Here is a 17,938-nt window from a genome sequence, read left to right as displayed (position 1 = left end):
ACCCTGTATAATTTATACTAAAATCAGTTTGTCAATCAAATTTCACAAAGATTTAATAAATAACGGCCGTTATAGTATTTACTTGGACACAAGTTTTAACTTGTTTTTGGTTTAAAGTTGATTCAAGTTGCAAAAAACCACTTTGCATTTGCAACAGCACTTTTATGTCATTAGTCATTTGAAATTACTTTAAAACTGTACTTATATGGAAAATATTCAATCCAAACTATGATTTTCTGGCCTTTTTGTGCCTTTATTTGGTTTAAAAATATATAAAAAATGCTGTTGCAAAAAACCATTTTGCATTTGCAACAGCGTTTTTATGGCATTAGTCATTTGAAGTTACTTTAAAACTGTACTAATATGGAAAGTATTCAACCCAAACTATGATTTTCTGGCCCCTTTGTGCCTTTATTTGGTTCAAAACTATGAGAAAAATGCTGTTGCAAAAAACCAGTTGTCATTTGCAACAGCATTTTTTCAATATTTTTGAACCAAATAAAGGCACAAAGGGACCAGAAAATCATAGTTTGGATTGGATATTTTCCATATAAGTACAGTTTTAAAGTAATTTCAAATGACCAATGCCCTAAAAGTACTGTTGCAAATGCAAAGTGGTTTTTTGCAACTTGAGTCAACTTTATGTAGACAACCACTCTTACAACCGTGCATTTCGACGTAACTCAATCAACTTCGATGAAACCTCTTTCGTCGAACTTAAACGTTAAACGTCACGCGTCAAATGTCAACTGTCATAAACTGATGATGTAACATCAGGACAAACTTTTTTTACAAAACTTCTCAACTTTGAGTGTAATTGTGCAAAGATTAGTGAACGTAATGACAGAAATTTCATTCGGTAGATTGTTATTAGGTTTCAGTCTGTGTTACACATTTTTATGACGTCAAAACATCGTAGAAGACTCCCAGGCACGTGTCAAGTAATTGTAAAATTTATTTTAACGTAATCCAAAATAATCGGACTCGTGAGATCAAAACAATTCCAAAATTGCCTGTTGTGTAACAATGATAAGCATCCGACTGACCTCATCTCCATAATCAATTGATTCAGCTAGTTTGCATTGAACAGCTCCATCTAAGCACCAAGATGTCATTTGTGTGTAACGTCGTAAGAAACAGTATCCCAAAGGGCTTAATCACAAAGAATTTAATTCAAAATCGCGCACGTTTGTTAACAAACGGAGTCCCATCCCTCAACAAGAAAGAGTGAGTAGTTAATTTTCGATTATTCATTGCAAGTCTCACGTTTTGTTGTGTAGAGTTGAGATTACGTTTATAAGGCATGATGGGAGTAGAGTCAAAGCCAAAGGAAAAGTAGGTGAATCCTTCTTGGACGTGGTTGTCAATAACAGCATCTCTTTGGAAGGTTATGGCGCCTGCGAAGGAACCCTGACCTGTTCGACTTGTCACCTCATATTCGCACAAGCTGATTTTGATCAGCTGCCTGACAAGCCGGAAGGAGAAGAAGGAGACATGTTGGAATTGGCGAGGGGGGTCACTGACACTTCCAGACTGGGATGTCAGGTGTTTCTCACTGAAAGTATGGATGGGATTGAGGTTAACGTGCCAGAGAGTACGAACGACGCCAGGCTACAGTAACAGTTTAGGTTAATTATTGAATCATCAAAATGTTGAACAATTGTAGGCAACTTTGAAAGAATAATGATGTCTTTTGTTTATATTTTTAAGTAGAATATCATTGATGAAGTTTAACGAGCGAGGAGAAATAGAGTTTGTATTTACAGAATGTAAATAAATTTATTTTTATCTATTCCGTTAAGGGATTGATACTAGTTACAATTGTGATTGATGATCACGCTGTATATTTTAAGGGTGTCAATTGTGGAAGAACGACATACCAAGTCGTTTATTATCTAATTTATATGTAATATTTCACTTATATAATTAAAATGATTGTAAAATAATAAATATATATTTTCACAAGTACAAGAGTATTCGAATATTTTATTTTATTTGATTAATTATTAAAGTCTGTTTTCTAATTTTTCCTGTCTCTTTCTCAATTCCTTTATCTCTAATCCCGTTTCTTTTTCTGTTGTTTCCAGTCATCGATGATTCTTAGCGGCACCACTGTAATTATTCACGAACCACCACTGCACTTATTCCAGAAAAAAATATATTTAGCTTTAATCCATAATATAAAAATTATTGTTGATTACAGTTTTATTTTATTTATACAGTTTAATGTTGTAATAACGCTAACAATACACATTCATTCCTTACAATATAAAAAATTCAACTAAAACATTTGTTAGTTTTTTTCACACTTCATCGGTGTTTTTCATTTAGTAAATGCAACAATTTCATCCTCATATTTAAATAAATTTAAACAAATTTGCTTAATTTAGGGTAATTTAAATAAAAGTAAATGTTTATTTATTTCATTAGTAAGAGATATGACATTGCTGACCTTGACACCAGTGATTGTTTTCCTAACCTCAGTTAAAAATTTTAAGTTTTAAAGATATTCTCGTAAATAATCTGTGATAATAAAATGTTTACGGCCAAAAGTAAACTACCACTAAGTATATTCAGCAAATCAGGTAGTGAGAGCAGTTTGTCAACCCCCAAAGACAAGTCCTCCAGTTGACATGTTTTAGATGTCTTCCGGAGGTACTGCCAGAAAGCGACAAAAGGCAAGTTTAGCCTGAACAAGAAACCTACGCTCAAAACCTACGGCCAACCCACACACGAGACGCATCCGCAACTGCTCAGCCAAGATGAAATAACCCCTTCGATAAAACGGACAGAATTTCAGGAGCGCCGACAGAGACTGATGGAACAGATCGCATCGTACGTTTCTGAGCGAAATTCCGGCGTAAAACAGCACTTGGTGAGTCGATTCACCAATATTTTACCTTTCTGAAGTTGACATTTTTATAGATAGTAATCCCTTCCGCCACGAAACAATACATGTCTGATAAAATCCCTTACTTCTTTCGACAAAATACAGACTTTCTCTATTTGACAGGATGCCAAGAGCCTGACAGTTGTTTAGTGTTGGCAGCGACGAACTCTCCGTCGCAACACTGCTCCACGTTGTTCGTGCGGCAGAAGGACGACCATTCGGAGTTGTGGGACGGACCGAGAACGGGGCCCGACGGGGCCTGCAAACTGTTCGGTGTAGATCAGAGCCTGCCCGTCACCGAACTAGAGAACTATTTGCAGTCGTACTGGAAGTCAAACAAAAATTTTAGTCTCTGGTAACGACCGCCGGAAACGATAGCGCGCCGCCTCAAACCGTTTGTTTAGGTACGACTACATGAACCCCGTCCAGGTCGACGTCCACAAGATCATGTGCGAATACATCAACTATTTGAACCAGAAGATGTGGGAATCCCCCAAGATTTTCGTGCACAGACAGAGACTCATCAAGAGCCCCGCGGAAATAACTCTGATGCAACGGTCTTGCGACGTCGCGTCAGATGCGATCATCAAAACGATTCAATCCTCATATCCTGGTACTGTTATCAATGATTAATCAAGCAGCGTCTAGATTGTTGTTTTAGGGATCAACGAGAGTCAGATTTTTGCAAAAGTGGATTACGAGTGTAGGATGCATGGAGCTGAGTACTTGGCGTACCCCCCAGTAGTAGCAGGTGGCAACAGGGCCAACATCATCCACTACATCAACAACAACCAGGTTGTCAAAGATGGTGACATGGTACTGATGGATGCCGGTAAATAATCTTGGAGTAACTACTCTTTGTTCATTATTTATTGCACATTTTCCAAAATCGAATCGAGTTTAAAAACGGATGTCAAAATGTGTCAAATGTCATAACGTCACGGGCTGCCAACTGTATGAAGCAAAAAGTACTAGAAGTAGATTTTACTTTTAATCTAGTTGGCGGATACAATTGATTTTAACTTTACACAGTGAGAAAGTAAATAGTATTTCGCTTTTAAGGGTGCGAATTTCACGGTTATTCGAGCGATGTGACAAGAACTTGGCCCGTAAATGGTAAATTTACGAATCAACAGAGAGAAGTGTATGAAGTTGTGCTAGAAGTCCAGTCAAAGTTGATAGAGTTGTGCGGAAACTTTCCAACTCTGGACAGTCTGTTCGACTCGATGTGTGTTCTGTTGGGAAAGGGGCTCCAGGAGATCGGAGTCATCCCGAAAATTTTGACAGGTCAGGCTTTGGTCAAGGTAAGTGTTGACAGTTTTGACAGAATGGAAACTGACAAGTTTGATACAGTATGGAAACTGATTTTTATTTCAAAACTTACAGGCGGCTTATCAGTTTTGTCCGCACCACGTGTCGCACTATTTGGGGATGGACGTCCACGACACGCCCCTCATCACGAGGAATATTAAAATTCGACCGGGGATGATCATAACCGTGGAGCCTGGTAATTTTTGTGTAGTTGTGTGGGGTTGACTGTAAGACGAGTGTCTCTCTAGGGGTGTACATCAGTCACAAGCATCCACAGCTGCCGCCGGAGTTCTTGGGGATGGGGGTTAGGATAGAGGACGACATTGTGATAACAGAGAACGGACCCGTGGTCCTGACGAGGAACTGTCCGAAACGCGTGGAAGATGTCGAGAACGTGGCAGGTCACAATCGATCATGATATCTGGTGTGTTCGAGGTGACGTTTTATCCTGTAAATAATGACAAATATCGATCGGAGTAAAAAAATATATTTGATTCGAGTCGTTTGGTACTCTGTACAAAATAGTCTAACCAAAGTGTCTATCTTCAATCCTACAACTACGCGGTACAAATTATAATCACATTTTGTGGACATTATATTTGAAAATGGTTATTTTGGAATGTTTGTATCACTTCAACAAATAAAGTTTGGCCACACGTGACAGGTGTGTGCGATAATATCTCAATGGTGAAGCGAGATTCGTCCGTTCTCTTCTCGACGCCCATTTCCGGTGGTGCGGCGAGAGTTACCAGTCTAGGTCTTTGTGGGGTTCCCCGCCGGGGTACTCTCCCGTTAGACAGGCGGTGCAGTGGCCCACTTTGTGGGCGTTTTTGCTCTTGATATCGGATCGCACGGCCTTGATCAGGCCCTCCACGCTCAAGTACTTGAGGCTGTTGGCACCTGAAAGTTGATTTTTTTCAAATTTTCATTTTCGAAAAACTGGAACATTTTCAACAACTAACAAATCCCGAGTTACTGTCATAAGGTGTGATATAATAATCTTAACAGTTTGACATGTAGATTTCAAGTGATTTAATTCAATTAGTGCTGTTAAATCTGTCAATCGCAGAAACGTGTATTGTGTGTTGCATACACAAGACATTCTTCTCGCAAGTATTTCCCCCAATTTCCAAAGTTGGACAATTAGTGGCAAATTACTTAATCATCGCAGGAAAAACCCGATCCTGAGGGAAATTCGACGAGAGTATGTCTAATTAATAATCAAACAATTATTCACCGTTGCGTGTATAATGTGTTGCCTATCTGGCGAGTTTTTCGGTGACATTTAATTTTAATATTTAGTATCAACGGCCTGTAATGTCCAATACATCACACATTCGATGAAAAAGCATCGATATCTTTTACAGGCCATACTGTATCATTTATAATACTTCTAAATCTATTCCCCGTGTACAATCGACGACATTTGAAGCTGAGTCGCGTGTACTGCACTTACCGACGGCCACAGCTAACTCGTCGGCGTCCAGCTTGTTCGCAATCAATTCTTCCCTGGTGGGAATATTAATTCCCATGTAGCATGGATAAAGCAGGGGTGGACTGGCCACCCTGATGTGAACCTCAGTCGCGCCCGCGTTCCTCAACAACTTAATAATGGGCCCGATGGTGTTTCCCCTGACGATAGAATCGTCGATCAAGAGCACCCTCTTCCCTTTGACACTCCCCGACAGGGCACCTGCAACAAAAGAGTGAGTGTTTCCGTTCGTCGATTGTGCTCCAATGACCAACCGAATTTCTTGGCGATGCTCAACTGCCGCAGCCTGTTGCTCGGCTGGATGAACGACCTGCCCACGTATCTGTTCTTGCACAAGACCTCGGAGAAGGAGATGCCGCTCTGGCGGGAGAAACCGTGGGCGGCGGCGGTGCCCGACTCGGGGACGGAGCTGACAATGTCCGCCTCGACGGGGTGCTCGATGGCGAGTTGGCGGCCGCACTGCATGCGCACCGCATACACCATCTGGCCCTCAAAGATGCTGTCGGCGCGCGCGAAGTACACGTACTCGAAGATGCAGAAGGCTTGGATTTTGTCTTCGGGGCGCTCGACGATGTCGATGGTGCGGATGCCGTGGCGGGTCATCTCGATTATCTCGCCGGGGAAGACCTCGCGGACGTATTGGGCCCCGATGGAGAGGAAGCCGCACGACTCGGAGGAGACGACCCAACCTTCGGCCTCTCTGCTGTCGTCGCAGTCGCCGTCGAGGGCTGCAAACAGTCGAAATTAATTTTTCTTTGGATTTCGGCACGCACTGACACCTGATTAACTATACTCTGTTCGTTGTAAAAGTGGAGATAAGTGCTGGTGTGACTGTGGTTAGAGTTGTAAATACAGGGTGATTTACGAGGAATAATGAGCCCGGCGGAATAGAAAATGCAACCCGCAATTCATCAGGAGAAAAACCCGGGCATTTACCGCTTCGATGTCCGGCTTTTTGTTGCAATGCATTTGCTATTCCGCCGGGCTCATTATTCCTCGTAAATCACCCTGTATAAATAATAATAATTTTCTTACGTTCGTTCTGGGCTAGAATCTTCCCCAAACAGAGGGGCCGATTCCCGTAGGGATCCCTCACGGCGTAGATCTTATTCTTCAGCATGATCACCAACGAGTAGCTAAGCGGAGCTAACTGCATCAAGTGTTTGATCCTGGCGGGCCAGTCTGGTCCGTTCGACTCGCCCTCCGGAGGATTGAGACACAAAGCTTGCGTAATCAACTCACTGTCAGAATGTGTCGACAATCCGACTCCACGTCCCAATACCATTTTCCTCAAGCTATCGCAGTTGACGAGTTCGCCGTTGTGGGCCACAGCTAGGGCCCCGTGTTGGGTGTGGACCACGAACGGTTGACAGTTGACTTCTTCGGATGCTGCACTCGTCGAGTACCTAGTGTGACCGATTCCGATGCTGCCTTTCAGTTTTCTGATTGCTTGGTCGTTGAAAATGTTGCTGATCAGGCCCATTCCTTTGACGATGTTGAAGTATTTCGAACATTTTCCTTCGCTGGTTACGATGCCGGCGGATTCTTGCCCTCTGAAATGGAAATAATAACTTATCGGAGAAGATAATTCCTCTAGTACCATGTGTATGTAGCCTCATTACTATGCATCTACTCCTTTGTATGATGTCAGTCGGGTTTGGGGGAAAATTTATTTGAGGTTAGGAAATCGTCAATGTGTTTTAAATATCAAAAACGTCAAGAGATAATGTGTAACATGAAATTAGAATATTTTTTTACATAAAACGTACTTCTACCTAATAAAAACGTGTAAATTCAATTCTCAAACCTACAAAAATTGCTGTAGATCCAAAGATACCAACTAAGTAAAGCAGAAAATACTAGAAGGTAAGTCGTCCAATCTTGTTTTTATCTCGAGATAGGATAGTAATACATATGTTAAAAAAATACAGCGTGATCAATAATGACTGAGTCTGTTGGCAACTCGGTTGGCAATGAAACAATTGAAAAGTATGTACTGATGTTTTTTGTCTCGTAATTGTCACTGACAGGATTTTTTAACTCGAGACGACATTAAAAACATTTTTGGTTATGTCACTTATGTTTATGCTATTACAAAAATGAACCTTTCATGGTAAATTTCAAATCTGGCAAATTTCATTGTTACCAATAGATTCAGTGTCAGTCATTCTTGACCACACCATCACACCGTATTACTTGTGGTATGACTCGTGATTGAATTTTTAAATATTCAAGTTTTACACGAGTGGTGCGTTCACAATCGATTCTTCAATGCCTACTACGAGGTGAAATTTAAAAAAACACCCGATACAACATAACTGAATCCAACAAGAGAAAAAAAAAATTCCGCGACTCGTCTCTGAATGCGACGTTGCCAAATTTTCATATTGTCCACACTCCACAGCTGATTGAGATTAGAACATGGCCGTATTCAACGATTTATAATTTTAAATCGATATTCGTGCTAAAGCGCTCTGTTAATTTTAGTTTAATTTGCACTTTTTGAAATTTTTATATCCGTTGATTGTGACCAAATTTTGTAAAAATGTACGGCTTCGGTAAGTCTCCATTAATCGCGTATTAAAAATTCTAAATTTATTGATTTAATGCTGGGTCTTATAAATTTTTAGAGATGATTCGAAAAAATAATTACATATTTGAATACATAACCTCAAATATGATCGATCCGTTTTATTTACCTACTTTACGAAATAATTACAAAACACTTCAGAAAATTTTTTTTTTTAGATTGCTATTTGAAGCACACCGTGAAGAGTTATTTAATAGTTTATTTGGAAAATGTTTTTGCGATCAATTTTTTGCCGACAGTGATCATTGCGTTGGAATGTGAGCGACGTGTAAACATAATTAGGTATTAGTTATGGCCTACGGAATGGTAATTTAATAATCAATCAAACGATACAACGCAAAATAAGCGAATTTTAATGTTTAAAGTTGACTCAAGTTGCAAAAAACCACTTCGCATTTGTAACAGCACTTTTATGGCATTGGCCATTTGAAATTACTTTTATTCTATTTTAGTCAATAATCGTCTTTATACGCCCCCAAATGAGGGCATAAATTGGCCTTTATGGCACTGATCTGTCAAAAATCTGCCAAGCAACAGTTGGTTTAATTATTCGAACAATGGTATCAATAGTAGTTTATTTGACGAGTTTGTGTGTAAATTGGGCCTTTTTTGGCACGAGTGGGCCAACTTCCTTTAAGGAATACTAAATATTTATTTGAATCTTTTAGAAATGATAAAATAGAATAAAACCTTGTAGGTATGTACCACGGGCATAATTGTCGATTATGGCCCTCGGGAATTTAAAAGCCCTCCTTCCTCGGGCTTTAAACGTTCCCTCGTGCCATAATCTCCTGATTATGCCCTTAATACATAAATAACTATAAAACTGTACTTATATTGAAAATATTTAATCCAAGCTATGATTTTCTAGTCCCTGTGTATTTGGTTCAAAAATATTGAAAAAATGCTGTTGCAAATGACAAGTGGTTTTTTGCAACTTGAGTCAACTATAAAAGTTTATGCCTGCACATAAAATATTCGCCGTTTTTATTAACTTTCACTTTAGACAAATATTTGGCAGAAAATTTGAAAAATATATTTCTAGTGTAGGTACACAATTTTGAAATGTTACTTATTTTGTGCTGGTGTGATATACAGGGAGTCAGAAATCTGAATGACGTCATCTCAATTGTGAAGAATTTTTTGACATTTCTAGTCTAACCTAAAATAACCCCAACGTCTAAAAATGTTCAAAAATACCCAAAAAACTTTCAACATAAGAAAAAAATATTCTGAGAACAATTCTTTCTAGTGTATCTATTCTTTTTCTCCATTTAATTTTGATTCTACTAACCTGTGCTGAAGAGCCACCAACCCCCAACAAATAATCTGCGAAATTTCCAACGTAGTGGGCCACTCTCCACATCCGATAGCTCCGAAGACTCCACACTCGTGAGTCAGTCCCGAAGTGACAGCTCCACGACCTCTTCTCTTTTCGATAGCGAAATTCTTCATTTCACAAGCCAAGGAATCCTCCTCGGAGCTGTGTTGACAGGTACTTTCACTCGCCATTTTACAAACTGAAAAAATAAATCTTGTAGGGGTAGGTATATAAGACACCACTAAAATCAGTGTCAATCTAGATAAAGTGATTAGATTCTTATCAAGAAGTGGGCAGAACAAAACCGAGGAAAATAAATAATATTTTACAAAAAATAAACAATCTCTGTTAACAGTTCAAATTCTCGTTAATGGTTGGATGGAGTTAAACAAAAGACGAGTTGTGTGTTTACCTAGAAGAGATCAGAAAATTTCTTCGGAATCGTATTTAAAAATTAGAAGTTAATGGCACTTCTGTTTAAACACGAGAAACCTAAATAAACATATTTACAAAATGACTGAACATTTTACGGCCATAAACAATTACAATTGATACTTTTTCTTATTACATTTTAAGTCGTTTCTTTAATTACCACTAAACATTAACAATTAAGAAGATGATGCTTTTGTAATGTCTGTGATTACTTCAACGTGTCCTTGTCCTTAGTTCAACTTAATTTAATTGAAGCTTTCATTTATCTCTCATAATTTTTATCTAAATTAAAAACGATTGATATACAGGCAGGGCCGAAAAAATACTTAGGCTAGGCTGTGATAGGTACGTGTTTTTAAGTTGGCATTACTGCATCACCCATTGTTAATCTATTTAGAATTAGAGCTAAGCATCGCAGCAGTCAAAAGGTAAAAAGGATTAGTAAGTTTTAATGGGTTTGTATTTCACTTCTAGAGGTACTGTGAGATTTAGTTGGATTATTTTATAGCCCCATCTTTAATTAATAATACCTAATAACTGTAATGATAAATAAAAAATCATTGTGATCAAGTGAAATATGAAAAGGTTGCGTTTTCTCAATTGAATTGAATTGAATTCAAAAGTATTTTTGATTGTAAATAAAATGCAAGTTGTTTTTATTTGCATGAGCATAAAGGTGGGCTTAATCGACACGTGCGAAGCGGGTGGGGGTTACGTTAGTTCGAAACGCATTTGTCATTCTCTATCCATTAGTAGGTATGTTTGATGTTTGGAAGTTGGCAATAAGCAAAACAGATTTTTCTAAAATAGCGAGCGGTGAGTGAGAAATATCTTGGTGAAAAAATGCCCAAACTGAGCGTTTTGCGGAATTGGCTGCAACCGCATCCAGAGATGATCATCGAAGGTGACAAGATTTTCTGCCGCGCGTGCTGTAAAAACGTCAGAGTAGTCCGGCCACCCCCAACGTTCTTGTAACAAAATTGTCCTGTGCAGGTGTCCAGCCAGAAAAAATTCTTCGTCGATCAACACGCCAGGACCGCGTCTCACATTGCAAAATGTGAGAAAAGAGGAGTCGCGTGCCGAACACAACAAACGCTGCACGGATATCTGAGTGTCAAATGTCAAGAAGGTGGGTCACCTCAGCGCTTTCTATCTGTCAATGTGCCGTCAACTTCGATAAAAAGTGAGAAAGTTGCGATTGGTGAGTAAAGCTGTTAGCGCGCTGAGAAAGAGTAATTTTGAGTGAGTGAGTATCAATGGCAAAAAATTGAGTATGATGGGTGAGTTGACTCAGAGAGCAAATAATTGACATTTAGAGAAATATGCGATCTGTCAAAACTATTTTTTATTATTATTATTATGTACCGGGTGAGTCGTCAGTGCGAAAACATCCACTTCTAATCAATTTAAAATTCTCAAAAAATTCAGGAATGATTGTGTATCACTCTAGAACAGTCTGTAAAAATTTCAAAATTTTTAAGAAAACAGGTAAAGATTTTGTTTTAATTCAATAACTGCTACATTAATTTACATAATTTTTCACTGAGAGACCTTTCAAATATTCAGGAAAAATTTGGTGTCATTGAAATCATGAAAACATCACCGGTTTTTGAAATAAATGGAATTTGATATTAAAGCGTAAAATTTAGCTATGATTTATTATTAAATTGGGCGGTCAGTTCCACAAAAGAAGTTGACGTAGGTTATTTATGATACCCTTTAGGGACTTAAGAATTACTAGAAAAGTGGTCAACAGATGTTCCCAACAATGAGATATTTATTTATGACACTGCAGTTGTAAATCTTGGTCATTTTTCGCTCTTAATGTTAAAATTGGAATAATTCAAAAACGAATAATTTTCTTTTGATGCGAATTTCGTAAGTGTTCTTTGAATTAATTGTGAATTATGAGCGTGTGCGGAAAAAAAATTTTTTGCTCAAAATCAATTTTTTAAATTTTATGGCTCTGAATTAAGTGATAAGTGAAAATTGACTACACACATTTGAAGTCTTATATCAAGGGAATGTAACCCTAAAGTTTCTTAATTTTTACTAATTTTTTAATAGGGTCAATCGTGCTGACGATAAAACTCACCCGGTACAATACACACCGTACAACAATTATCGCATGACTTTGTTTCTTAATCTTAAGTATATTGGGTGTGTCAAAAAGCCGGATAAACTTTTAAGCATAGCTGGGGGTATTTCAGAGATCACTAATTTGGAGGAAATTTTTTTGTGCAGCGTGTAGACAGTAATTCTTTAAAAAGTAATGACCAAAGCGGCAACATTGCGCTATGTTACCTCAATAGCGACAGTCGAAAATCAAGTACAAATGTTTCCTTGGAAACCAGAAATAGATACATATTTTTACAACAATTAAAAGGAAACCATAGAAATATTACAATGTTGTCATATGCTACTGCACATTTAAAGCACTTTTCCGTTGACCGCTTGTTAATTTCAATATTAATGAATTATTTTGTCTAAAATATAGTGTATTAATGGACCTCATTAATACACTATTTTTCATTAATCAACGATCTTGCGATTTTGACGTTTTGATGATATTTTGATATATAAACAACCTCGAACATGCATTGTTTGCACTTACCAACACTGCAGCAGGTAGTGCAGCAGGGTTTTCTACATTTTATAGCTCCATAACTGCACAATTACGAATTCACTTTTTCAAAAGCCGACCGTTTTGGTTATAATTCGCATATCATATTTTTCAAAGGTAACTAGCTTTTCTTAGCAACCGTGATTTTTACGTGAAATTGAATGCGAATGGAGTTGACTTCTTCTGACACTCTTGTGGAAAAGTGAATAGAAAGTGTTGAAAATTTTAAAAATGGCCTACCCCGAGGACAAAAAAAGAATGAAGGTATTTATAAGGTCTCATCTTTATGGAAAAAGATGCAACTGGTTTTGATTTGGCTTTAATTTCAAAATTTGTCACCAAAAAAAAAAGTTTGCGGTCAACGAAAAAATTTTGTAATCAACTCTTTTGTTAATGGGCGATTAATAATCTCAACTATTAAAGCCACTCACTCGCTACACTCGTTCGTGCTTTAAACAGTTTCGATTATTAATCGCCTTCATTAACAAACTACATAGTTTGTTAAATAACTATTTCTCCACTAACTTTAATTTGATTAAAACCAAACTATTCTTTTAGATAGAACACAAAAATTCAATAAAATACTTTTATGACAATGTAAACCATACAACTAATACCATACTTAAGTGATCTAACAAAGGAATTTTTAGTTTCAAGTCTTTTTTCTGTAACTGTTAAAGAGGCCATATACCATTAAAAAAAGATAGTATGTACCAATTTTTTTATTATTTTTTTCGGTATCTATGAATAGTACCTACTTAATATGTAATAAAAAGTTTATCCGACCTTTTTGACACACCCGATATAGCAAATGGTTTGCAAACATTTCGTATAAATAGACTAAATTTAATCTTGATAATTGATTTTTGCTCTGCTTGTGTAAATTTTTGTTGACTGTATGCAAGACATTGCAGAACCATCTCGTTTACCACAATACTTTAGAGCGAATTAATCAATGACTGCAACTCCTTATGTTGATAGGTGCAATATGAATTTTATACAATTTCATTCTCGGAAGGATAACACAGAAAAAAAAATTAAGTAAAAGTTCAAATTTTACACGTATAAACATACAGTGCATTTTTTTTAACTGTTGCCATAGGGAATTGCATGGTAAAACTTATACCCCCTGTTAACTTTTGTTCTGATAAAAATATTCAAACCATTTTTGGAACAAAGTTGGAAGATTTTTTAAACTATCGGATTGATTACAATTCAATATCCTAAACTGTCGAAAAAGTTGTGAAAAAATATTTCTAGCGCGAATAATAGTACGTCGAGCGGTCGCCAGAATAGCGTCCCTGTCGGCTCAACTAGCACCTGAGATCTGACCATCTCCACTTTTAACTTTTGTCACTTTCATTTAAAAAATAAATAGCGAGATCTCCTCGAGGCTATGATTAAAATAAATAATAAATTAAAATATAAAACCTAATTTTTGTTCCCATATCGCCTACTACGTTTTTGAAGAGTAAAATTAGTAAAATAAAGCTGCTTGTCGTTCGTTGTTCAAACAGTATGCATTACGTAGTCTTATTAATGATTACAAAAATAAAAATTTGCACCAAATCTGCAGTGGATCATCATAAGTTAACAGAGGGTATAATTTTTACCATGCGGCAACAGTTAAAAAAAAACGCATAAAAGATCAACCAGAAACTGTGGAAGAACTAAGGGCAAGAATAACATGCGAAGAAATTTTCAAGATCGCTTGGGACATTGTCTAGCAGTCGAACACTTTAAACATTTCTTTTAATAATTTCTGTTAATTTGTTGAGTTTACATGTTCTGCCTTCCAAAAGCTAATTTAATCATAGCCTCGAGGAGATCTCGCTATTTATTTTTTAAATGAAAGTGACAAAAGTCAAAAGTGGAGATGGTCAGGTACTGGTTGAGTTGAGCCGACAGGGACGCTATTCTGGCAGCCGCTCCACGTATTATTATTCCGGCGCGCTAGAAATTATTTTTTTCACAACTTTTTCGACAGTTTAGGATATTGAATTGTAATCTATCCAATAGTTTAAAAAATCTTCCAACTTTGTTCCAAAAATAGTTTGAATACATATTTTCATCAGAACAAAAGTTAACAGGGGGTATACGTTTTACCATGCAATTCCTTAAGGCAACAGTTAAACAAAATGCACTGTATACGGCGTCATTATAAATGTTTGTAACAACTAGTGGGCGTAGCGGCGCAGCTAAAGCATTGCGCACAGCCACCTACGATGGTACAATCATTTATAATGACCCTGTAATTATTATGCCATAATTGTTGTGGGGAGTGTACACAGTGTGGAAATTTAACTGGAATAAAATTCATAACTTGGACATGGGAGATTTTTGTAAAAAATCCCGAAACAGGTCGATTTTTGTTTTTCCTTGTCTACATTTTGGTGCATATGGTTTTTGCATATCTCCTCCCGGAAGTGAGCAAGCACCCCTAACTTTGTTTTTCAAATGTAAGGGTATGCCAAGTGACACTTCGTTTGAAAGCCCACTTCGCAAGGAATACAACGCACTATTTGTTTCCTGAATATGTATTTTCAAAGCCTACGTGCTAAAAAATAAAAACCAATTTTATAAGTTGAATTCTATTTAATGCAACAAATGTTCAAAATGGGCACTGTTTCTTTCTTGGCAAATTGCAAATCGATAGTAACATGCATCCCTTATGTTTTGTATTATTTCTGGTGAGATTTGCCTAATTTCAAGCCTAGTACCTACGTTGCTTAGGGTTTTCAATGCCTACGGCCGTCGTGATTTTATCGTGCCAATTTTTCGAGTCTAATTGCCGTCAAGCAATATTAGTTTGAGTTTTGGAAATATATATTTTTCCTGACTAAATGAAACCTCGAGTGAAATTCGGCGAGACAATTTAATGAATGAGCAATACAAATTTAATTTTTTTATTTGGTATTAAAGATTAAAGGTATTAGATGCATAGCAACTAAAGGTATATTCGTAAGTTACCTGATGGTTTTTGTCGGATAAAAGTTAGGGCAGAGGACCAGAGGTTAGGGCAAACTTTTATCCGCTGTCAAAATGACAACATCACAGCGCCATGAGATTTTTTTATATAGTCCCTTTTTTTATAATCAATTGTCAGTGTCAAAATACAGAAAAAGACCAAACTGTATATAAAAAAATCATTTACATTTGGTCCAGTTCTATTTTAATTTCACCCTAGATTTCCCCTAGATCATTATTGAGGTTATGTTGCATGTGTTTATGAGTATGAGACACGTGTTTAATTTAAATTGTCAAATGTGACAATCGGTGACAATTTCAAAAGTCAATGTTCCAAACGTGATCTAAAAATTTCGCTGTTACGAATTTTCTGCCAACCTGACAACACTTTGACAATTGATTATTAAAAAAACGGACTTTACATGAATTAAATTGTCGCTGTTAATGTTACATCAGATATCTGTCAAATAAACCAACAAAACATATCATCCGGTTGCTGTGTTGCAAATAGCCGAATATGAAAATGTTTATTAATTGTATCGCCAACTTAAACATTCTTTCTTGATCACCCGTAGTTTTTTCTGCTAAAATGCCATTTTTCTGCCAGCCTTACCAACTGTAGCTGCAAATTGTCAAAAAAAAAACTCTAAATATAAAGAAATGAATAAAATAAAAATTAGTAGAGGATTCCGACAGTTGTTATGCTTCTAGCAAAATGTCAAGTTAAAAAAATCTTCCGATCAAATTTCAGACTGAGCGAATTAGCAAATTTCATTAGTTTCAGCAGACATTGGGACGTATTCTGTAACTGCTCCGCTAAATTTTAAAGACAGTTAAATTAAGTTGTCACAGCAATGACCAATCAGGGCTTGAAATTTTAAAAGACGCTAAAATTTTAACGCTCCTTTAAAAATTACAGAATACCCCCCTTCATCTCTGGTTTCAGTAATGTTTTAATTATGCTTAAATTTGCATGAAAAGTGAAACCAAAAGGCAAGAAAGAATAGAAACAAATTGCTTCATAATGGGATTAACAAAGCGCTTGCACGTGTAGTGAGAAAATATCAAAGGAAACTAATGTAGAAAGTTTTGATAGAAAAATAAGAACGCCATTGTCGAAACAAAATGTTCTTGAAAATTCTTTGACTTTTCCGTAAATTCTTTAAAATTTCAAATTTTGTTGGGAAAAACGCAAATACAGAAAGTTCAAAAAATATTTACAAGTAAACGTGATTGATCAAAAGAACAAATTTTGAATTGAATACAACTGATTGGTCAAGTAGGGGTGGTTCAGGTAATTGGAGGTAAAGAAGTGAGGTAGGGACCTATCGCTGGTTACCATAGACTAAAGATATAGGTATATTATTGGTTAAACTTTGAAGTTGCTGTCATTACAGTTCGTACCAAAAGCAGTGTTTAGCGACCATGAGTTCTTCAAAGTAGAATTTATTTTTCAAAGGATTTTTTTTCAATGTTTAAAATTGTACAATGATTAGTAGTGCATTTCCTTCGTTGAAGTAACGTGAACTTGTTAAAAGAACGAAAGGTTAAGTAATTTTTTTCCATACTTACTGATTTTTGTGCTTTTTGCAAAAATATTCTTAAAGGGAAAAATGAGTGGCCCCAATCTTAAAACATTACAATACACAATAAAGATATGACTTAAGTCACAGTGTCGACCCTTCCGATAACCCCAGTTTGTCTCAATAATAATTACGAAATTATTTATCACGTTTCATCATTTACACGATAAAAAAAAATTGATCTACGTATGTGAAGCCCTAATTATTAAAGATTTACGCAACAGTGTTTTGCATTTTGTAACAGATACACGAGGAAGGCTATTTTTCCATTACAACGCACCTAAAAATTACCTATTGATTAATTTACTAATTTTACTAATTATTCTCCTAATTGTGTTCTAGTGTGTTTACATAATTTGGACAGCCCTGAATTGACATTTGAAATATTTGAATCAAGCGTGCCGGTACAATGACAGTTAATTGACAGCACGTTTTGAATAAAAAATTAAACACCGTACTCACTTCTGGTCGATATCCCAACAGCTAGTTCAACACCAAACTCTAACAAATTAAACAATAAAGAGTTAATAAGTTAGAGCGGTCATTTTATGCAACCACGTGGCCGTCCATCCCCCCTCCAGCCATCGAACTACCACGTGAATCGTTGCAAAATCCGAAAATAGTGCTCTCGCAAAAAATATCGATAAATAATAAAGTGTGACGAAAGAAATGTTTATTTTAGTGCGCTATCAACGCATTAAAAATATTGCGTTAATTAAATTTGACGGT

General features: G+C 36.7%; 3 protein-coding genes across 4 annotated transcripts; 2 read left to right on the top strand and 1 right to left on the bottom strand.

Annotated features, from left to right (window-relative positions):
* Nucleotides 1–733: 733 nt before the first annotated feature.
* Nucleotides 734–1,976, top strand: Fdx2 (Ferredoxin 2). Its single transcript, XM_069056929.1, has 2 exons — nt 734–1,227; nt 1,281–1,976. The coding sequence occupies exons 1-2, from the start codon at nt 1,109–1,111 to the stop codon at nt 1,618–1,620; spliced, it is 459 nt and encodes a 152-aa protein (XP_068913030.1). The 5' UTR covers nt 734–1,108; the 3' UTR covers nt 1,621–1,976.
* Nucleotides 1,977–2,424: 448 nt separating this feature from the next.
* Nucleotides 2,425–4,695, top strand: LOC138137502 (xaa-Pro aminopeptidase 3-like). The gene is made up of 8 exons (XM_069056927.1): nt 2,425–2,585; nt 2,643–2,875; nt 2,926–3,245; nt 3,295–3,503; nt 3,552–3,722; nt 3,953–4,194; nt 4,277–4,397; nt 4,450–4,695. The coding sequence occupies exons 1-8, from the start codon at nt 2,537–2,539 to the stop codon at nt 4,617–4,619; spliced, it is 1,515 nt and encodes a 504-aa protein (XP_068913028.1). The 5' UTR covers nt 2,425–2,536; the 3' UTR covers nt 4,620–4,695.
* LOC138137501 (amidophosphoribosyltransferase-like) lies at nt 4,673–17,819 on the bottom strand. Of its 2 annotated transcripts, none has more exons than XM_069056925.1 (6): nt 17,672–17,819; nt 9,578–9,803; nt 6,729–7,246; nt 5,948–6,421; nt 5,658–5,894; nt 4,673–5,101 (listed from the first exon to the last, which is right to left on the bottom strand). In XM_069056925.1, the coding sequence occupies exons 2-6, from the start codon at nt 9,793–9,795 to the stop codon at nt 4,947–4,949; spliced, it is 1,602 nt and encodes a 533-aa protein (XP_068913026.1). In that variant the 5' UTR covers nt 9,796–9,803; nt 17,672–17,819; the 3' UTR covers nt 4,673–4,946. The 2 variants fall into 2 exon arrangements, with proteins under 2 accessions (XP_068913026.1, XP_068913027.1); XM_069056926.1 differs by lacking the exon at nt 17,672–17,819 and adding an exon at nt 17,199–17,217.
* Between the last annotated feature and the right edge of the window lie 119 nt (nt 17,820–17,938).

This window comes from Tenebrio molitor, chromosome 8 (assembly GCF_963966145.1).
Source record: "Tenebrio molitor chromosome 8, icTenMoli1.1, whole genome shotgun sequence".
NCBI classification, from domain to species: Eukaryota; Metazoa; Arthropoda; class Insecta; order Coleoptera; family Tenebrionidae; genus Tenebrio; species Tenebrio molitor.
The sequence above is the reverse complement of the archived record's forward strand: the minus strand, read 5'-3'. Positions and strand labels throughout refer to the sequence as shown.

Excerpts from the sequence above, each read along its gene's own strand:
- Fdx2 (XM_069056929.1), top strand. The coding sequence starts at position 1,109 with ATGTCATTTGTGTGTAACGTCGTAAGAAACAGTATCCCAAAGGGCTTA. Across the intron at positions 1,228-1,280 it reads CCATCCCTCAACAAGAAAGA|AGTTGAGATTACGTTTATAA; the intron begins GTGAGTAGTTAA and ends TTTGTTGTGTAG.
- LOC138137502 (XM_069056927.1), top strand. The coding sequence starts at position 2,537 with ATGTTTACGGCCAAAAGTAAACTACCACTAAGTATATTCAGCAAATCA. Across the intron at positions 2,586-2,642 it reads AAGTATATTCAGCAAATCAG|ATGTCTTCCGGAGGTACTGC; the intron begins GTAGTGAGAGCA and ends GACATGTTTTAG. Across the intron at positions 2,876-2,925 it reads CCGGCGTAAAACAGCACTTG|ATAGTAATCCCTTCCGCCAC; the intron begins GTGAGTCGATTC and ends ACATTTTTATAG.
- LOC138137501 (XM_069056925.1), bottom strand. The coding sequence starts at position 9,795 with ATGGCGAGTGAAAGTACCTGTCAACACAGCTCCGAGGAGGATTCCTTG. Across the intron at positions 6,422-6,728 it reads GATTCTAGCCCAGAACGAAC|CCCTCGACGGCGACTGCGAC; the intron begins GTAAGAAAATTA and ends GACTGTTTGCAG. Across the intron at positions 5,895-5,947 it reads GAGCATCGCCAAGAAATTCG|GTGCCCTGTCGGGGAGTGTC; the intron begins GTTGGTCATTGG and ends CTTTTGTTGCAG.